This window comes from Lynx canadensis, chromosome C1, assembly GCF_007474595.2.
Source record: "Lynx canadensis isolate LIC74 chromosome C1, mLynCan4.pri.v2, whole genome shotgun sequence".
Taxonomy (NCBI): domain Eukaryota; kingdom Metazoa; phylum Chordata; class Mammalia; order Carnivora; family Felidae; genus Lynx; species Lynx canadensis.
This window is the reverse complement of record NC_044310.1, coordinates 197,776,598-197,798,467: the sequence shown is the minus strand read 5'-3', so window position 1 is coordinate 197,798,467 and position 21,870 is coordinate 197,776,598. Positions and strand designations below refer to the sequence as shown.

Genomic DNA, 21,870 nt, shown 5'->3' with positions numbered 1-21,870 from the left:
ATGACCTCATGGTTTGTGAGTTCAAGCCCCGTGTCGGGCTCTGTGCTGACAGCTCAGATCCTGGAGCCTGCTTCCGATTCTCTGTCTCCCTCTCTCTCTGCCCCTCCCCACTCATGCTCTGTTTCTCTGTGTCTCAGAAATAAATAAATATTAAAAAATTTTTTTAAAAGAAAATGTTCCCTTATCCATGAATTCAGCAAAGTCACAGGATATAAAATCAATGCACAGAAATCAGTTGCACTTCTATACACCAATAATGAAGCAATGGAAAGAGAAATCAAGGAATAGATCCCATTTACAATTGCACCAAAAACCATAAAATACCTAGGAATAAACCTAATTAAAGAGGTGACAAATCTATACACTGAAGACTAGAGAAAGCCTATGAAAGAAACTGAAGACACATACACAAAAAAGGAAAAATATTCCATTCTCATGAATTGGAAGAATAAATATTGTTAAAATGTCAATATTACCCAAAGCAATCGATATATTTAATGCAACCTCTATCAGAATATCACCAGCATTCTTCACAGAGCTAGAATAAACAATCCTAAAATATGTATGGAACCAGAAAATACCCCCAAATAGCCAAAGCTATCCTGAAAAAGAAAACCAAAGCTGGAGGCATCACAATCTTGGACTTCAAGCTGTATTACAAAGCTGTAATCATCAAGAAAGTACGGTACTGGCATAGATACTTAGGTCAATGGAACAGAATAGAGAATCTAGAAATGGACCCAGAAACGTAAGGCCAACTAATCTTTGACAAAGTAGGCAAGAATATCCAATGGAATAAAGACAGTCTCTTCAGCAAATGGTGCTGGGAAAACTGGACAGCAACATGCAGAAAAATGTGCCTGGACCACTTTCTTACACCATACACAAAAATAAACTCAAAATGGATGAAAGATCTAAATGTAATACAGAAAGCCATCAAAATCCTAAAGAAAGCAGGCAAAAACCTCTTTGACCTCAGCCACAGCAACTTCTTACTCAACATGTCTCCGGAGGCAAGGGAAACAAAAGCAAAAATAAACTATTGGGACTTCATCAAGATAAAAAGCTTCTACACAGCGAAGGAAACAATCAGCAAAACTAATCAGCAAAAAAAAAAAAAAAAAAAAAAAAAAAAGTAAACCAAAGGAATGGGAGAAAATATTTGCAAGTGACATATCAGATAAAGGGTTAGTGTCCAAAATCTATAGAGAACTTATCAAACTCAACACTCAAAAAACATATAATCCACTGAAGAAATGGCCAAGAGACATGAGTAGACACTTCTCCAAAGAAGACATTCACATGCTAACAGACACATGAAAAAATGCTCAACATCACTCATCATCAGGGAAATACAAATCAAAACCACAATGAGATACCACCTCACACCTGTCAGAATGACTAACATTAACAACAGATGTTGGCGAGGATGTGGAGAAAGGGGAACCCTTTGCACTGCGGGTGGGAATGCAAACAAGTGCAGTCACTCTGGAAAACAGTATGGAGGTTCCCCAAAAAACTAAAAATAGAACTACCCTATGACCCAGCAATTGCACTACTAGGTATTTATCCAAGGGATACGGGTATGTTGTTTTGAAGGGACACATGCACCCCAATGTTTATAGCAGCACTATCAACAACAATAGCCAAAGTATGGAAAGAGCCCAAACGTCCATCAATGGATGAATGGATAAAGAAGATGTGCATATATATACAATGGAGTATTACTTGGCAATCAAAAAGAATGAAATCTTGCCATTTACAACTACATGGATGGAACTAGAATGTATTATGCTAAGAAAAATTAGTCAGAGAAAGGCAAATATCATATGACTTCACTCATATGTGGAATTTAAGATACAAAAGAGATGAACATAAGGTAAGGGAAACAATATGAAAACAGGGAGGGGGACAAAACATAAGAGACTCTAAATATAGAGAACAAACTGAGGGTTGCTGGAGAGGTTGTGGGTTTGGGGATGGGCTAAATAGGCAAGGGCATTAAGGAGGACACTTGTTGGGATGAGCACTGGGTGTCTGTTATATGTAGGGGATGAATCACTGGATTGTACTGGAATCATTATTGCACTATATGCTAACTAACTCGGATATAAATTTAAAAAAATAAATGAAAGGAAAAAAAAAGACGTAAATGTTCCTGATGACAAGCACCACCATCATACTGAAAATCCTGAATCCTAATTTATTTTTCTTTATTCAGGTGCTTTATATGAACCCAGACCTAACAATCTCTGTAGAGATAAACAAAGGTCACCCAAATGAGAAGAATAACTACTTATCGACAGCAAGAGAGTCATCCACCACCACTGCTTGCATTTGGCAGAGATTCAAAGGCAGGTAGAGGAGTGGGAAAGCTTTATGGTGGCAAAAAGGGAAGGTCCATCCCAATGGGAACTTGTCATATATTTTAGAACTCAAAGGTAACAATGATGTACTTTGTAAGAAAATTCATTACGTCAGCTAGAATTTCATGCAATTTTCATGACAAGAAATTAAACTCCTTACAGGTTTTATGTACTTTTCTCTCTTCCTCATTTTTGATCTCTTTGACCAGATACTTTTTTCCATTTATTATTATTTTTTTTCATTTAAATACAGGTTAGTGAACATATAGTGTACTAATGGTTTCAGGAATAGAATTTAGTGATTTACCACTTACCCATAACACCCAGTGCTCATCCTGACAAGTGCCATTTTTCTTCAATCATTACAGAAGTTTTTCACTATCAGCCCAATTGCAAAGCAAAGGCACTCAGATCTAAGGAGACTCCTAAATGGGGCATAATTCTTTACATTCTACATTCTACTTTTAAAGAAGACTAAGTAAAGTTTAAAGTTATACTATTAGGGAAGAAATAAGGGACGATGTGGGAGTTATTTCTTTGGACAGAGTAAGCAGAAAACTGACTAGGTAAGCGCACATGCCTGTGATTATATTGGGGTGCGTGGCAGCAGTCACTGAGTTGTCTCTGCCACCAGTAAGCATATGTCCCTCACATATTAGTAACATTTAAAAACTTTGGGGCTTGATATACATAACCTCTAAATTCCTCTTCCAGTAAAATAATGATACCACATGAGTTCATGGATCTGAAGATCTGAGAGTTAAGTATGATTTAATGGAAATAACAACAAAAAGCCATACCTTTGTATTATCTTTTATCTTTGTGTTACTTTTGTTTTTCTCCCTGGCTTCACGAAGACCTTTCTGAGTAGGACCTTCCAGTGCATTTTCTTTTTCATGGTTAGGAACAACTACAAGATAACACAATTTATTCTTAGTATCTATACTGTCTTGCAATGATAAATACAATTTTAATCAAAATATGAAAGCCAAAGTCATAATGATACATGTGTTTTTTAAAGTATTGTACTAGTAATATTGAAATAATACCAAAGTGTTCTTTTAATTTTTTTTAATGTTTCATTTATTCTTAGAGCACAAGTGGCGGAGGGGCAGAGTGAGAGAGGGACCCAGAATCAGAAGCAGGCTCCAGGATCTGAGCTGTCAGCACAGAGCCCGACATGGGGCTTGAACTCACAAGCCATGAGATCATGACCTAGGCCAAAGTCAGATGCTTTACCAACTGAGCCACCCAGGTGTCCCATTACCAAAATGTTTTAAGTCAAGTGTCAAATTCATTTCCCCAAAATTCAGGGTGTGATTACTACAAGGTCAGTTAAATGGCATGATAAACCAGTTAGAGAGCATAGTAGCCAATCTCCAGTTACATTATTTCCAAATTCCTGTCATGAGATTTCACGTGTATATGAATAAAGTTGAAGAGGGTCAAAGGAGTGAATGGTAAACAATGACAAAATATCCTTTGTGGAATTGGGTAATAAATAACAGATTTTTAGAAGAATATTGTATTAACAAAATATTATTCTTCATGCTTCTCAAGTTGAAAAAAAAACAGAAAGGAAAATAATTGGGTAATTTTCCAATGTAGTTGTAACATTAGTCTCCAAACTCTCCTGGACATAAAGAGAACAGTCCTAAAAAAAACCACCTGGGGCAAAAATAAAAGTGACAGGGAAAGTCTCTTTCTTTTATACATCTTTCCATATACATATACATATTTACATATACATAATTTCTCCCTATATTTTTAAACAGGAAAATGACTGCAAATAAATTAATACAGTTACAATCATTAACTCATAACTAAAAGAAATAACTAAGTGTTCTAAATTATAACACTAGATTTATAACAGAGAAAAGATGAACACAAAAATATCTGGATGAGTCAAGGCTCTCAAAGAATTCTTAAGGCAAGGAAGCACAGAGCTGGCATTTAGATTCTTTCCTGATATAATTCTTTCTACTCAGTACCACTTTCAGACAAAGGAGAAAATCTCCAAAGCAACTTGGACAATAACCTAAAAACAGAATATTGAATAACATAGTTCTACATGAAACCACTAAAAAGACTTCAAAACACTTGAGTATCCAGACTGCCTGTTCTCCCTGATGGTGCTAAAAGTTAGAGCCCCATCTGGGAAGTGTAAGTGGGGGGTTGGGGGAGGGATGGGGGAGGGGCAGAAGGGAAGGCAGCAATTATGGCTCACTGACATTAAGGAAAATTTTTCACTTCCAGTTCTCTTTTATTGTATTTTCCTTTTCAACACCCAAGAATGACATCCTGATCATGATAATAATTTAAAATAATAATAATTAGCATTTATGCTTCACTGATCTTCTACTATATGACAGCCACTGGTCTAAACAATTTGCATGTATTATTTCATAATACAAGTTGATCAGGCAATCAGAGAGGTGACAGAGTCTGCCATGACACTGCCAAATGCTAAGACCAGAAGCTTAGAGAAAGGTACTGAAAGCCCCATATCTAAAACTAGAATGCATGTTTATGAACAGTGTAAAATTATTCAGTACAGAATATAAGGAATTAACTTTATTCAGGTAGTTGGGATTATACAATTAAAAGAAAGTATTTCATCATGTGGTGTTGAAATTTATTCCTTTTTTACCAAAAGCCACTTATCACGTATCAAAATATAAACAAACTTGGTCTTCAAAGTAACTTAGAAAAACATGCACCGTGTTCATTTACAAATTAGGTTAAATAGCAGAATATAATTTCATAAAGAAGTTATCAGTAAACCATGAGTTTATTTTAATAGAGATGCCAAGGATAAAGAACACAAACTGTTAGAGTAGAATGGAGTATTAGAGATTAATTGTTATAACTATCAACTCAGTGCACGAAATTCCTCAACCTTTAAGCCGTCTTATATATATTGGTCTTCACACATTTTAGTCATTTGGGAAGTTAGAGTTCCTGAGGCTGTGATAGTCTGACACTATCCCTTCATATTTATAACTGACTGCATTCTTAAAAGTTATTTACAGATGGAAACAAGTAATTTTTTTAATTTTTTAATGTTTTCTTTGTTTTTGAGACAGCGAGAGAAAGACAGAGACAGCACAAGCAGGGAGGGGCAGAGAGAGAGGGAGACACAGAATCTGAAGCAGGTTCCAGGCTCTGAGTTGTCAGCACAGAGCCCCACATAGGGCTTAAATCCATAAACCATGAGATTATACATGACCTGAGCTGAAATCAGATGCTTAACTGACTGAGCCACCCAGACACCCTGGAAACAAGTAATTTTATCTTAACAAAAATATATATCCTTTGTAAAAAAAAAAAAAATGCAATAAGAAAAAAATGTAGAAAAAAATCACATCATGCAAATTATGTATATATTTTGGTGTGCATCATTTTTATTTGCATATATTTAATAGCTATGACCTTTTACTATATAAATGTTCTTATTTTTTTAACATTTTATTAACTTTATGATGTGAGCATTTTCTTATGCATGATTTTTAAAGACTTTCTAGTTGCATGATCAGCCATATTTAAACATTCACCTGTGGTTAATAAGATTGTTTGCACTGTTTTTTTACTATAAATATGACTACAATAAACATCTTTGTTCATAGTATCTTTAGGAATCATTGAGCATAGCTAATATTTCTTTAACTTAAAATATTTGAAAGGAACTACTGAATCAAGGCTAAGAAAAAAAATTTCAAATATGAGAATGCTATTTCTTTCTCTTAAGCTTTAACCATTGAACACAATGAATAGTCATCTGTAAATAATAGGATGTCATATTTATTAAGAAAATTCACTGTTTTGCAGTCTTTCTATATTTCAGAGTTTCCATCATTTTTTAAAATCAAATTTACTGAGGTACAATTTACATACAATAAAATGAACACATTTTAAATATAGAATTGGGTAAGTTTTGACAAAGATAAACCAGCATATAACCACCACCAAAACAGAGATATAGAACATTTGCACCACTCCCAAAATTATTTTCTTATGTTAGCATTACCATTTATAAGGTATGTACAATAATTTTTGTTTTTATAAGGCATTTTTCTTTTAAGGAAATTAAAAATAAAAAATATATATCTTAACCAGAATTTAACATTCCTAAATCTCTGTATTCAATCCCAGAGATCTGAGTTTTCTTCTGACCAAGGAAAGTCCTTTAGTATTTCCCACACGTTAGAATGATTTGCAACAAAATCTTTTAGCTTTCATTTAAATTAAAATGTCTGTATGTCTTTATTTTACCCTATTTTTTGAGGATATTTTACTGGACATAGCATTCTGAATTAAAAATTTTCCACATTTGAAAACTGTCATTTCTTTGTTTCTAGCCTCTAATATCTCTGACAAGAAATCAGCCTTTATTACATTACTGTTCTCTTGTATGTAATATGATTTTTTTCTCTTGCTGCTTTAGAGATTGTCTCACTTAAATTTTTTTTTTTTTAATTTTTTTTTTCAACGTTTATTTATTTTTGGGACAGAGAGAGACAGAGCATGAACGGGGGAGGCGCAGAGAGAGAGGGAGACACAGAATCGGAAGCAGGCTCCAGGCTCTGAGCCATCAGCCCAGAGCCCAACGCGGGGCTCGAACTCACGGACCGCGAGATCGTGACCTGGCTGAAGTCGGACGTTTAACCGACTGCGCCACCCAGGCGCCCCATGTCTCACTTAAATTTTAAGGTTTGAATATGATGCATCCAGGATTGATTCTCTTTGGGTTTACAGTTAGCTGCTTTTGGGGGAGTTGATGTTATCAAATTTAGAAAAATTTAGGTCATCTTTTGTTTAAATATTTTGTGTCCCATTCGTGTTCTTTTCTCCTTTGGGACTGCAATTTCACATCTGTTAAATAGGCATATTTCCCTTTAATTTTTTTCTCTAGTCATCAGACTAAGTTTTAACTGATGTCTCTTAAATTCACTGACATTTCTGTCATCTTCAATCTGTTGTGAACTATAAAATTTCCATTTAAATTATCATATTTCTCAATACTAGAATTTAATTTTTTTTTTTTTGGTTTCCATGTAGCTGCTAAAATTTCCTATCTCTTCACTTATTAATGTCATATTTTTCTTTAATTCCTTGATAATATTCAAAATAGTTGCTCTAGCATTTTTATCAGCCAAATTCAACATCTGGGCCATCCTGGTGTACGTTTCCATTTACTGATTTTTATCTTGATTGTGGGCCACCTTTTCTTGTCTCTATAATATACATAGAAAACTTAAATTACATACCGGGCAGTATAGATGACAGGTTATCAAGGCTCAGGACAACTGCCTTCCTTTAAAGGGTATTCATTTTTGTTCTAGCACGCAGTTTAGTTTTTTGATGATCACCTTGAAATTCTAGACTTAATTTCCTACTTTGTTAAGGTGGATCCATGGAAAGCCCTACATTTTCCCCAAGGCTCTCTAACTTACAAGATTCAAACTCAAACTCTATCTCCCTTAGAAATTCTATGTAAGCTTTGTTTGCGGTTTTATAATAAAGGGCAGTACAAGTGTTATGTTAATATGGTTAATACGTTAATATGATTATGTTAAACATTAATATGGTATTAACAAGGAGTTAAAGAGTAAAGAGGTCTCTTCATCCAGATATGACCAGAACTCCAATGTCACCATACCTGTTTGATTTCTAGAATCCTTTTTCCCCTCTTAGACCTTTAAAATCTCCTCACAGTTAAGTCTTGGGTATTCTTACATGTATAACCCGCTATCAACTAAAAGACTCAATAAACTCCCTCATAAATTGGGTCACTGCTTATTGCAGCTCCCTTTTTATCTGGTACACTTTCCTGGCACAGTGTGAACTATGTATAATCTTTGCCTTTTCAGTTCTTCAGGACTGGCATGCTCTTCTTGACCTCTACCTGCATGGAATTTGGTTTGGAAACTGCCCCAGGCACAAAGCCATAGTCATAGCAGATCTCAACTTATAAATTTTTCTTCTATCACTTCTTATCTCCTTCTGTGACTTGTGCTGTTTCCCAAAGGCTAAAAGTAGCTGCCCTATAAATAGTCTAGTTGAAGAGTTTTTTCATTAAAAGAAGGTTAGTCTGGTACCAGCTACAGCATCATGGTCAGAAACACAAGCCCTCTCATTATAGTTTCCTCATATTTTTATCTGAAATTAGTTATACAGTACCATATCCATATTCCCTCTTGATCTTGTCATTAACATTTTAATTTGTGAAATAGTTACCATATCATTTATTCACTTTTAATTATCTCCAGAATTTTGAGCTCTGATAAGATTAAAAAATCACCAACTGATATTAAATTAGTTTTATTACATTTTATTTTTACCTCTAATTTCAGAAGCATGGTAATTATGCCCTATTTCCATATTCTTCAATGTTGCTTGAAGCCCAGAAATCTAAAAAATGAAATCCAAAGATATGGGGTTATATCTTTGTATATACACAAAATGACTCAAAAAGAGTTGAATAAAATACAGTGTTTAAATATTGCCTGAAAGATATAAAAATATTAATTTCTCTTGGATTAATTCCTATATATTTAAATAATTAAACATGAATTATAACAAAAGAAAAATATAATTTTAAATTCAATTCAGTGGGTAATTATTAGGTATCCATTATAAATAAACAACTGAAACATTTATTTCATAGCATAGTTTCCTGAATCAAGAATACTCATTCCACACTTTGAATGATAATTATTCAGTACTCTACTTTGAGAGAAATTTCTTCTCTGTTGAAATTGCTTCACAACAACTTAATTCATCTTTCTGTGTATAAAAGATGAGGTAAGTATTAGTTGAGAAGTAAAATATGAAGAGACTATTGTTTTTCTTGAAACTCTTAACTCATTTTCCACCCACAGACATTCCTTGTTTTATTAAACATGTTTCATAATTAAGAAAATTTGTTAATTTGGAGGCATATAATCTACCTATATTTCCTGAACAATATATTTGAATTAAAAATTCAACCTTAAAGAGCTTTCTTGTCCCTCATTGAATATGATTATATCAACACAAAATACCATCTATTTAATTATATGCAGATACACATATTTTTCCTACTATTACTGAGTAATAATATTTCTTTAATAGAAAACAGCAGATAATCGTAATCTATAAATTAGTGCTCATAAAATGCCTGGCTGAAATAAAAAGGTAAAAAAATGTGTATCTATTCTTGAATGCCAAATGGATTATTAAGTTTTTAAATACACTTACTTGGAATAGTATAGGATTTACATAAAAGTTGCAATGTAATAGAGAGCTCTTATATACCCTGCACCCTATTTCCCATTAACATCATACATTACCATAGTATGTTTGTCACAAGTAATGAGACAATATTGATACATTATTATTAACAGAATTACATATTGTGTTCTAATTTCATTATGGTTTTTCAAATACATGTTTTCTATTCCAAGAGCTTATACAGGACACTTTACATTTAGTCATCATGTCTTATTTGCTTCCTCTGGACTAGTACAGTTTCTCAGACTTTCCCTCACTTTGATGATCTTGACAATTTTGAGGAGTACTGATCAGGTAATATTTTGGAGAATATCCATTCTTTTGGGGTTGTCTAATGTTTTCTCATGGTTAGGAGTTAATGGGTTTTGAAGAGGAAGACTGCAGAGTAGAAGTGTCATTATTAGCTCATTATTTACCAACATGGTTAAAGATTAACAATGTTATTCTTGATCACTTTCCTGAAATGGTATTGTCTAGGTTTCCCCATTGTAAAATTACTTTTTCTTCCATTTCCACTGTACTTGTGGAAGCAAGTCATTGTGTATAGGCAACAACAGATGAGGTGTTAAGCTCTACCTCCTTGAGGAAAAGATTATTTACATGTCATTTGGGATTCCTCTTTGAGAGAAATATTTTTCTTCTCCATTTACATACTCATCCATTTATTTATATTACTATGAACTCACAGATAATTATTTTATACTCTGTGTTATAATCTATTTTGTTGCTCAAATTGTTCAAAATTTGACCGTTGGGAGATCTTTCAGGATGATTCATGTAATGACTATGACTCCATTTGTTGATGTTTGACTGCCAACAGTTTTTAATCCTTACTTCCTACTTCCCTTAGTGCCCTACATCTTAGAAAACTGATATCAAAGCCTGGATGCTTCCTCCTTTGGCACTGATGGGAGATTCAAACCATATAATCCCATTATCCCACATAAGGACCCTCATCCTACTTCCAAACCCTAACCACAACAAAAACCCTAAGCCAGTCTCCTTCCTTTTACTCTCTGAAGACATTTCAGACCTGCATGGTAAGGCATTTGCTGCTTTCCCTAGAGAGCTCAATTATGTAAGTAATAAAAGTTTTCATACCCTCTGTGTGTGCTGTGTGTATAGCACAATCAGTTTCAACATCCAAACCAAATTTGGTTCTTGGTCCATTTACTTCCAGAGGTGCCCACAACAGTAACAGTTTCTTTGTCCCTTGACATACCCCATTGTTATGTTAAGTATTTTCTTTCTCTCTCTTCTTTCTCTCTTTTTTCCTTCTTTCTTTCTCTCCCTCCCTCTCTCTTTCTTTTCTTTTTTTCCTTGTTTCTTTTTTCTTTTCTTTTCTTTTCCTTTCTTTCACCTTCTGATCATTTCCTAACATTCTAGCTCAACAACATGGGCCAAATGTTCCAGGTGCATTTCGTATTTTCCCTGCCCAGCCCTACTTCCATCTGTTGGAGGATGGTATCAAAACAGATATTTAGGGGTGCCTGGATTGTTCAGTCCATTAAGTGTCCAACGTCAGCTCTGGTCACGATCTCATGGTTCATAAGTTTGGGCCCCACGTCAGGCTCTGTGCTGACAGCTCAGAGCCTGGAACCCACTTCAGAATCTGTGTGTGTGTGTGTGTGTGTGTGTGTGTCTCTCTCTCTCTCTGCCCCTCCCCCCCTCATGCACACATACACTCTCTCTCTCTCTCAAAAGTAAATAAACATTAAAACATCTTTTAAAAAGAAATAGATATCAATGCACTGGGTATACTCATTTGCTATTGGAGTCTCATTACTTCTAGATCCTCTCAGCAAGCAGACCTAAAAACATATACATTTATTTTATATAATATCTCCTGATATTATATTATATTACATTAATATTATAGTAAATATAAATATTAATATATTTACTTTTACTCTATTAAATGTTATTTATAATATATTTATATTGTTATATCATAATAAATATAAATAATAATATGTTATATATTATATTACAGCCCTATGAACCAAAAAAAGATAAAATGCAACTTATTTTACATATATACTAACAAATTATATTTTATATATTTTCAATCATGGGACTGTAATTCAGAATTTTGAACATTTTCAAGTAATTTTATAAAACAAAACAATTAAATTAGAAGTTTTTCCGTAAGATTTCAATAAATTTAAAATAGTTGCTATATTATAACCTGAAGAATTTGAGAACACATATTTATTAGATTTTTGTCATCTCACAGTATACTTTTACTCCTTTATATACAAACTGAATATCATTAAAAAATTCTAAATTCTAATCCTTCTTGCAAAGTATTACAGAGCTCTATATGTTTAAAGAGAAAGATAGTGAGCTAAATGTTCACTAAGATAAGGTTTTTAAGAAAGTGATGATTAGGAATCCAGATAAAAATTGTAACATACTTCTTACTGCTCTAAGCTCACATCCTAAGTTTTGGTTAGAATGACTTCTCAGAGCATCACTGAAATAAAGCAGACACTGAAAATAAAGACATAACCAAAAAGTAAGCATAAAAGTTGATGCATCTTCCATGTTAGATCATAGAGGAACTTTGTATACATTTTAATATATGTTTATTTTCAAATATTTTTAATAAATTCATTCTACAACCTCATGACACACTAATAGATTCAAGTTAAAAGGTTAATCCAATTGAGGTGCCTGGGTGGCACAGTCAGCTGAGCGTCCGACTTCGGCTCAGGCTGTGATCTCACAGCTCGTGAGTCCGAGTCCCGCATCGGGCTCTGTGCTGACAGTTCAGAGCCTGGAGCCTGCTTCAGATTCTGTGTCTCCCTCTCTCTCTCTCTGCCCCTCCCCCACTCAAGCCATGTCTCTGTCTCTCAAAAATAAATAAACATTAAAAAAAATTTTTTTAAAGGTTAATCCAAGGCTCTATACCCCAAGGTATACCTGATAGGAATATTCCAACAGGAAAAAAAAACAAAAACAAAAACAAAGACTTGTGGATAATAAATCATTTTCTTGAGGAAACATTCCCAAAAAGGTTCAGCTCATTAAATAGTAACCTTGGATCATTCTCCAAGGAGAAAGATGATAAAACTGAGACTATATTGTCTGTTCTAATTTGGAGAATGTGTTAATTGATCCTAGGACTAGACTGGTGTAAGAAATATCTGACAGTCATTTTGGTGACTCAGCACCTTGCATTCATAAATTGTGTGTCCATCTTTCTCTATAGATAGCAAATATTCATCCTTTCTTATAACTAGGATACTAACAATACTGCATAGGCTCCATCAATCACGTCCCATTTTGGATCTTGAAAAAAATCTGATTATTAATGATACCTTATGATAACAGGTATAGATTGGACTGCTTAGGACAAATGAGGATACAGAGTAACCAATAAAGTAGAAGAGGACAGGATTCATCCCTACCACTCCCAATCCTTGTTCATCCAATAGAACAAGGAAGTATAAAAGTATCTATGCCTGAGAGGGAGAAGTAAGAATTCACATATGAGTGACCTATTTCACCTATCAAGCTACAAATCCAAGTGTGGCTAATTGGAAGAAAAGGACACTGAAAGCCAGATAATTCAAAGATACTCCAAGTACAGACTAAATTTGCTCCTTGCTTCTCAGAGAATAATCTAGGAAAATTGACAGTCCCTTAAAAAGACCTTCATATTTTGAATGGTGATGTAGAAACAGAATATTCTTCAGGTAGTGTCTGAAAGTTGATTGAAGATGGTATGTCTATGTACGCGGACCTTAAGTGGTTTCCAGATTGCCCACAGTTTGAATTAGCAGAATAGGGAAATCAGAAGTCTCAACTTGTCTCAGTGAGATACATGAAAATGTTACCATTTGAAGCATGTAACCAGAAAAAAGATGAGAGTCATGACAATGAGGCTATAGATGTTAAGGATCTCACAGATGCTGTGGCAGAGGTCATGGATTTAGCAAGGTATGTTAGGTTCACACTTTAAAGAACCACATAGAACCATGCACCTCAACACCAGCAGTATGACCAAAACCAGTAACACAACACTAGCAAGTGAAGGCCAAGCATGTAGTCTTCACGTCATATGGATACATAATGTCCCTTGTTGTAGGAGCCATCTTGCGAAGAATGAGGAGATGTGATTTGAAGACAAAAAAAATTAACACTGATAAGTTTCAGCTGAACAATTAATATACCATTCAGATACTGTGTGGTAAATCCAAAGAGACTATTTTAACCCAGGAAGATCTGGATAGTCTTTAATAGCAGGTTCTTTTTTCTTTGTCTATAGTAGGAGTAGGAGTTCAGAGACAAAATAAAATAGCTTGCAGATAATACAGTTCTTTGCTAATATGAACAGTGTTGTGGAAAATTGAACCCTGCCTCATTAGGGATAGTGATTTAATTTTTTAAACAAGTTTTCACTTTAGATACATATCAAACATAAGGCAAGTAATTTGATCTCTGTTTAATAGGTAAGAAAAATAGGTAAGATATAGAAGTAAAATAACCTAAATGTTCACATGGCTACTGTGCAGCACAGATGGGACTCATCCCTACCACTCCCAATCCTTAATTCTTCTAACTAAACCAGTAAGAAACAATCTGAAACTTAAAGAGTATATGTGGCCTGAATATGTCCTCAAAATGGCCTTTGATCTAAACTCAGAAATTCATCTCATATTTATTTTTTATAAAATTTGGGTTTTTCCTGCATGGAGCCAGACACTGGGCTCGATCTCATGACTATGAGATGATGACCTAAGCCAAAATCAAGAGTCAGATGAGCCACCCAGGTGCCCCCAAATTCATCTCGTATTAAAGATAGGGGAATTGATGGCCTCTTCAGGAGGATAACTTAGCCCTAATTACACGTAAGTGTAGATCCAGGGCTGGACAGGTTGCAGATGTAGAAATTAACAATCTAGAAAACAGTGTAGGCACTTGCCAGCATGGATGTCTGGAAGGCCCTGGTATCCTTGAATGATGAAATTCAGTATGAATGGTCTGTCAGAGGTGTCAAAATATACATGGTCTCTTGGAAATATATGGCCAGATCACTGATGGATCCCCCACCCAGAGAAGGATAATAGTGAGATAAACATGAGAAGAGGGAATAAGGAGAGTCAGATGAGTAAATCTAATTTGAACCTGTGGCAGGATAAGAAGTAGAAGCAACCAAATCTAGCTTGAAGTACTCCAAGATGTAGACTTGTGCCTTTTATCGGGAGGCTGAGGAGAAAGGTTAAATGTAAAGGAGCAAGGAGATAAAATTCTGAAGGTTTTACATATAATGCCATAAAAATGTAAATTATATGAAACTCCTTTTATGCAATATTACCAATAATACAATTCAGACATTCAAGAATACAAAATTAAAATTCAAGCACAAAGAAGCATGGAGACACAAGTAGTGTTTTGCATTTTAGTAGCTAAGAATTACACTCAAGAACAGAAAAAATACAACTCGATTAAATCATGTCTTAACAATAAAATCATTCAAGGAATAATATAACCATCATACAAGCTATTGTAGCTTCTGAAAGTTTGGCCAAAAATGAAAATCTCCAGAAAACAATAAAAGAATGTTAAGCATAGTTGCACTTCTATATTTTCTAATAAACTGTTACATATTTTTTAAGTGGCCCATAAACATTTTGTTTTATCTTTCTTGAATTCTATACCAGACATTCCTATCACTGTCCCAGGCCTGTGTAAAAACCCCACCAGGAAGAATGAAAAAGGATGTCAATAGTAGAAATCACTAAAAATTGAGTCAGCAACCAGGTGTGTCAAATATTCACTTGGGGGTAAATTCCAGGGAGTTTTTATTCATTATCTCATATAAGTTTAACAACAATATTTTTAAAAGGCAGATCATTGTGGCTATACTTTATATATAAGAAATCTGAGTTGAAAGCATCTAAGGTCCGTATTCATAATGTCAAAGTTGGCATTTAAATCCAAGTTTGACTACATTGGCTGAGTTTCTTCCTCTAACCATACTTTAATAATCTCCTATAAATTTATTTTAATTCAGTAAAGTTTCGGGGCACCTAGGTGGCTCAGTCGGTTAAGCGTTCAACTTTGGCTCAGGTCATGATCTCATGGTTCTTGAGTCTGAGTACCACGTCAAGCTCTGTGCTGACAGCCTAGAGCCTGAAGCCTGTTTCAGATTCTGTGTCTCCCTCTCTCTCTGCCCCTCCCCCACTCATACTGTCTCTCTCTCTCTCTCTCTCTCAAAAATAAAAAAATAAACATTAAATTTAAACAAAAATAATGTTTAGCTTAATAATAATCTTTATAGGTTTAAAACAAACAAAATAACTTTTATGAATATTGCCAAATGAATCTTTTTTACAACATAATTGTTGAAGAAAACCTTTTTAAATTTATCTCAGAAACCAATATTCCTCCTTATATTATTGAAAACTAAATGGTTAAAATCATTTTGAGGTAGTTTTGATGGCTTCTTTACCTGCCCAACTGCTCTGTCTCTTTCCAGAGAGGTCAGCATTTTCTGCTTCAGTAAAGTGTGGTGCTTCTCATGTAACACCCTTATAGTTGGTTCATAAGATGCATAATGTAACTTCAACCTATGAAAAATAAAGGGCATTTAAAGGGTAATTGAGTAAATCAGTGATTTCCATCTAACATCTAAACCTTTCTCTCTCTCTCTCTGCTTTTACAGTAGGATAAAAAATGAATAACCATATAAAGGTCAACACAAGCCAAAAAGTGCCAGAAATATTACTTGGTATGCAGCCCTTAAACATGGTGGGAATAGGGAAGTCAGATTTCTTTTGAGTTAACTACTTTTCTATTTCCTACCAGAAGTTTTACTATATTCAAGCATGTACTCAGAAGATTGCTGCTATTTGTTGAGATAAAAATCTGCAGTTTGCTTAATCAATTCAGAAACAGTTGTCAAAAAGACAAGGGCTGCAAACAATGGAAGATTAAACAGAAAGTATCATTCACATCAAAATAAACTAAAGGATGGTTTTGAAAACAAGTTTGAGTAATTCATATTAAGAAAATTAAGTATAAAATATTTTGAAAGCTCATAGGAGAAATAGTTCAACTCAATATATGATATAAATACCTTTAATAATATTTTTAATTTGAAAATGCCTTCAAAATACTATTTTTTACTTATTATTGAAGTGTAATTTACCTGGAGTAAAATATACAGATCTTAAATGTTATAGTTCAGAGTTTTCAGAAATATGCATGCCCAGGGAGTCCACAATGTTATCAAAATATAGAGCATTTCTAACATCTCAGGAGATTCTAGAACTTCATATATTTGGAATCATACAATATGAATGTAACAACCAACATCATAGGAATACAACCAATTATAAGAGATTTTTGGGCGCCTGGGTGGCGCAGTCGGTTAAGCGTCCGACTTCAGCCAGGTCACGATCTCGCGGTCCGTGAGTTCGAGCCCCGCGCCAGGCTCTGGGCTGATGGCTCGGAGCCTGGAGCCTGTTTCCGATTCTGTGTCTCCCTCTCTCTCTGCCCCTCCCCCGTTCATGCTCTGTCTCTCTCTGTCCCAAAAATAAATAAAAACGTTGAAAAAAAAATTTAAAAAAAAAAACTATATGCCAACAAATTGGGTAACGTGGAGGAAATAAATTACTGGAAACATATAACTACCAAAACTGAAACAAGAAGTAGAAAACTTGAACAGATAGATAGCCAGCAAAGAAACTGAGTCAGTAATAAAAAACTACCAACAAACAAAAGTCCAGGACCAGATGGCTTCCCAGGTGAATTCTACCAAACATTTAAAGAAAAACTAATACCTATTCTCTCAAACTATTCCAAAAAAACAGAAAAGGAAGGAAACCCTCCAAATTCATTCCATGATACCAGAAACTGGCTTCTTTCACTCAACACAATGTTTTTTAGATTCTTCCATGTTGTTGTGTATATCACTAATTCATTTCTTTTTACTGTGAGTCACATTCCTTTGTATGTATATTCTACAATGTGTTTATTGAATATTTCACTGATAAAGAACTGATTTGTTTTTAGCTTGGGGCTATAATGAATAAGGTTGCTATAAGCAGACTGACACAAATCATATGAGATATTTTTTGGTTCTATCTCTTCATTTCTCTTAGGAAAAATACCTATGAGTTGAATTGCTGAGTTGTAATTTACATTTCCCACAGCAATATTTGACAGCCTTGGCCACTCTACCTCATTGCCAACATTTGGTGATTAGTCTATCTAGTTTTGTCAATTTTATTATAAATTTTATCACTTTTATTATATTTTCAAACAATCAACATATGATTTTGTTGATTTTTTCTTATGTTTGTCCCTTTGCTAGTTTATTGGTTTCTGATCTTTTTATTTCTATTTCTTCTCTTTATTTTTTCTTTTTTTATCAACGAAGTATAATATTAGATTACTGATATAGAATTTTCTTCTTTGCTCATATAAGCATTTAAAACTATCAATTTTACTTTAAGAACTGCTTTGGCTGCATCCCACAATTTTTAATATGCTGCCTTTCAATCATTCAGATTGAAATATTTTTTCATTTCCTTCATTGACTCAGGGACTACTTAGAACTATGCTACTTCATTTCCAGATATTTGGGAATATTCCAGAGAGCTTTTTGTCATTGATTTTAATTTAATTTGATTGTGGTCAGAGAACATATTTTGTATGACATCAGTTCTGTGAAATGTATAAAGACTTGTTTTATGGTTAAGCATATGACCTATTTTGTGCACATAAAAAGTCCAAAGTAGAATTCAAGAAATATCAATTACACTCAATTAGTTGATGTCTTATTCTATAGACTTAGAGAAATTGTGCCTATTTTTCTAATGATTGCCAAAAGAGGAGTGTTAAAATCTCCAATTATAACTGTGGATATATCTATTTTTCCTTTATATTTTATCAGGTTTTGCTTCATATATCAGACTCTTATATCACAGTCATGCATAATATGTCATCCAGATAAAATGACATCTTGCTGAAATGACCTCTTTTTCCCAAATTCTCAGGATGACTATAAGGATGTTGTTTGTGTATCCCTTTTCCTTAGGCCCTGTGGGCATGCAGGGGTGGCTCTCCTTCCCTAGAAAGAGCTGACACTTCAGATGTGCTGCAAGCCGCTGTACAGGCCTCTTCCCCACAAGGTAAAAGGTACCCTCCTGGAGTTGGCCCTACTTCCTCCTCTCCTGACTGCCAAGCTAATGGTTTGGTAAGGGAGAAAAGAGACTATATATCCAAACTAGTATAAGAATTAATCAGCATATACTAACAGGAACCAAAAAAGCACCCCAGAGATTGGATTTTGAGATACTAACCTAAGAATGGATAAACAATAATTCACCTTTTTGAAACAGTGGATTTCACAAGTACTGAAACAAGCACTCCAATGGCTGCAGTAAAGTCACTGCTGAGGTGGCTCTTAGCAAGTTGGAAAAAGTAATGGTTAATACTCAAAAAGATGAAAATGCCTGAGCTGCCTCTCCTGGCAGACAGTAGAGGAGGAGCTCCATAACACCACAGCAATGATGGACTGTGATGACAACCTCAGTCTTTCCACAAAACCTGTAGGCGTGACTAAGTACTGGGAAAAATATTTTCAGGAGTCGTCATTAATATCCAGAAATCCACAGTGACATCACAGCCCCTATATTACAAAGGAGATTTACAGAGGCCAGAGAATAAGTAGGGTCATGGCTAAAGTCTGGCTCAAAGTGGGCTTATTTGGTCTATGCACCCACCCCATGATTAATCCAAGATTCCCTGCATAAATAATTTTAACTGATTTACCAGATTGTTGGAGTAAGCTATCAGAGTTGAGAAGGCCACTCCAGTGTCTTCCTCTGACTTGTGACAGACAATTTGAAATTGCCTCACAGGCACAATTTGGTTTATTTTTTTAGCCTTTTCTTGTGAGGCTCTGTTAATTCTTTTCAGCTTTTTCCCTTAGTAAATTTTTTTGAAAATACATTTTTCAGTTTGAGAACTTCCATTTGGTTCTTTGTTTATATTTCTCATTTCACTTCTGCAATTTCTCAACTGTTCACTCATTATATTCATTATTTTCTTTAAAATTCTGAACATTTCATAAGCGCTACTAATTCTGTTATTTCTTTCATTTCTGAGTCTGTTTCTATTTGTTCCTGGCTATGGGACACATTTTCCTGCTTCTATATATGTTACATATTTTTTTGTATGTTGGACATACATTTATCTGAATTTTATTATCTTCCTTTAAAAGAGTTTTGTTCTGGCAGATAGTTAATTTAATGGTTGACAGTTTGAACTTTCCAAAGTTTACTTTTAATCTTTTATTAGGGCAAGTCAAAGTAGTTCCCTCTCCAAGGCTAGAATAACTCTTCTCCTATGGCATGTCTTACCTAGGGTCTTAACTGAATGCTCAGAATTTTCAGTGAGGTTCATCCATTGAGCTGGTCAGAATTTCTACATCTTTAACCTCTGGAATCTCCATTTAGCTCAGTTTCCCATGAGCTGTTCTTTGGAGGCATCATTTTTTTTCACTTTTCCATAACTTAGTATTTGGTCAAAGACTAAAGGGAACTACTACAAATATTTCTTAAATTCCTTTCATGCACCTCCCTCCTTTTGTGATCCTATCCTGCAAATTCCAGTCCCCTCAGTAGCACTGCACTCAGATCTCTGCCTCATCAGTTAATCAAAGACTACTGCACCCCGTGCTCTACTTTGTAACACTATTGTCTGAATAGTACTTCTGTGCAAAAATCTGGGGTGATCATGCTGCTCACTTTGAATAGTTCCCTTTTCTTAGGCATCACAGTCCTACTCTGCCAATTTTCCAACATCTGAAAAAACAACTGCCAAAAGTTCTGTTCAGTTTTGTAGTTCATTGCAGTTGAAGAGCTAATCTATTTCCAGTTAGAGAGCTAGTTCAGTTCTATTCAAACATGGCCCCAAGCATAAGAGCCCCAAAATAATTTTAAATGTTTTTCTATTAAAAAATAAAAGAGTAATCCTTGTTTTGTGCATTTTCAAGAAATTATTTATAAAAGTCATTGACTTGTAAGTCATGTTTCTCTTAACATAATTTATGATTATATTTCATTGCCAGCAGCAATAAAACATAAGCACTAGAGTTAAGTTACATATATATAATGTGTATCAAAATTCAACTATATTCAGCAAAGCAAGAGAGAGTAACAAAATAAAAATATAACAAATATGTACAATCCTATCCCCCATTCCATTAATGTGCTTAGCATATATATATATATATATACATATATATATATATACACTTTGCTGTATATTGCACACTTCCCTAAAGTTATATATATTTATAAGCACATATTCAGGTACAGAGTTATATACACAAAAATGTGTGCTGTAATTTGTGGAAAATTGAAGGATTATTATTATTGATGGTACAGTTTTTCTTTTATTTACTGACTTTAGTACCTAACTCATTCATGGGATATGACTTGATAATCCTCTGCCCAAAGAATTACCATTATGTAGAATATAACAAGGAAACAACATTAAAAAAATACCTGTTTAGTCAATCTGAAAGAGTATGTCTGTTTTGTAAATTCCATAAGTACCTCATAATTCATCTGCTTCTATGCTCTAACTTTGAGGGACCGCTAGGTGGCTCAGTCGGTTAAGCGTCTGACTTCAGCTAAGGTCATAATATCACTGTTTATGGGTTCAAGCCCCACATCGGGCTCTGTGCTGACAGCTCAGAACATGAAGCCTGCTTTCTACTTTGGATTCTGTGTCTCCCTCACTCTCTGCCCCTCCCCCGCTCATGCTCTGTCTCTCTCTCTCAAAAATAAATATCAAAAAAATTTAAGTTCTAACTTTGATATTAATAATTCTAAAAATGAATACATTCGTAATAAGACACTCACATTAAATGAGAACTACTGTAAAGCTGATAGTAAAATCAACTAATTATCGATTTAAACAATTTACAGAAAGAAATTAAGAGTGACCTTTTGTAGTTTACAATGAGAAAAAACATAAATATATAACTGAAATATTTGGGTAAAATATTAACATAGAGAAGTTAGACTCTAATTTAGCCTGGCATCAAAAAACATTCTTCCTGAGTGCCTCAGTCGGTTAAGCGTCGGACTTCGGCTCAGGTCATGATCTCAGAGTCCGTGAGCTTGAGCCCCATGTCGGACTCTGTGCTGGCAGCTCAGAGCCTGGAGCCTGTGTCTTCCTCTCTTCAGATTCTGTGTCTTCCTCT

The 21,870-nt window shown here is 34.4% G+C and overlaps 1 protein-coding gene across 1 annotated transcript in view; it reads right to left on the bottom strand.

Annotated features, from left to right (window-relative positions):
- Positions 1-21,870, bottom strand: part of SPAG16 (sperm associated antigen 16) — a 106,908-nt gene that overhangs the window by 36,243 nt on the left and 48,795 nt on the right. Inside the window, exons 7-9 of the mRNA XM_030326326.1 lie at positions 16,099-16,216; positions 8,708-8,777; positions 3,167-3,276 (exon numbers count right to left, since the gene is read on the bottom strand). Of these exons, the coding sequence (XP_030182186.1) occupies positions 3,167-3,276; positions 8,708-8,777; positions 16,099-16,216 (298 nt within the window). The remainder of the gene's footprint in view (positions 1-3,166; positions 3,277-8,707; positions 8,778-16,098; positions 16,217-21,870) is intronic.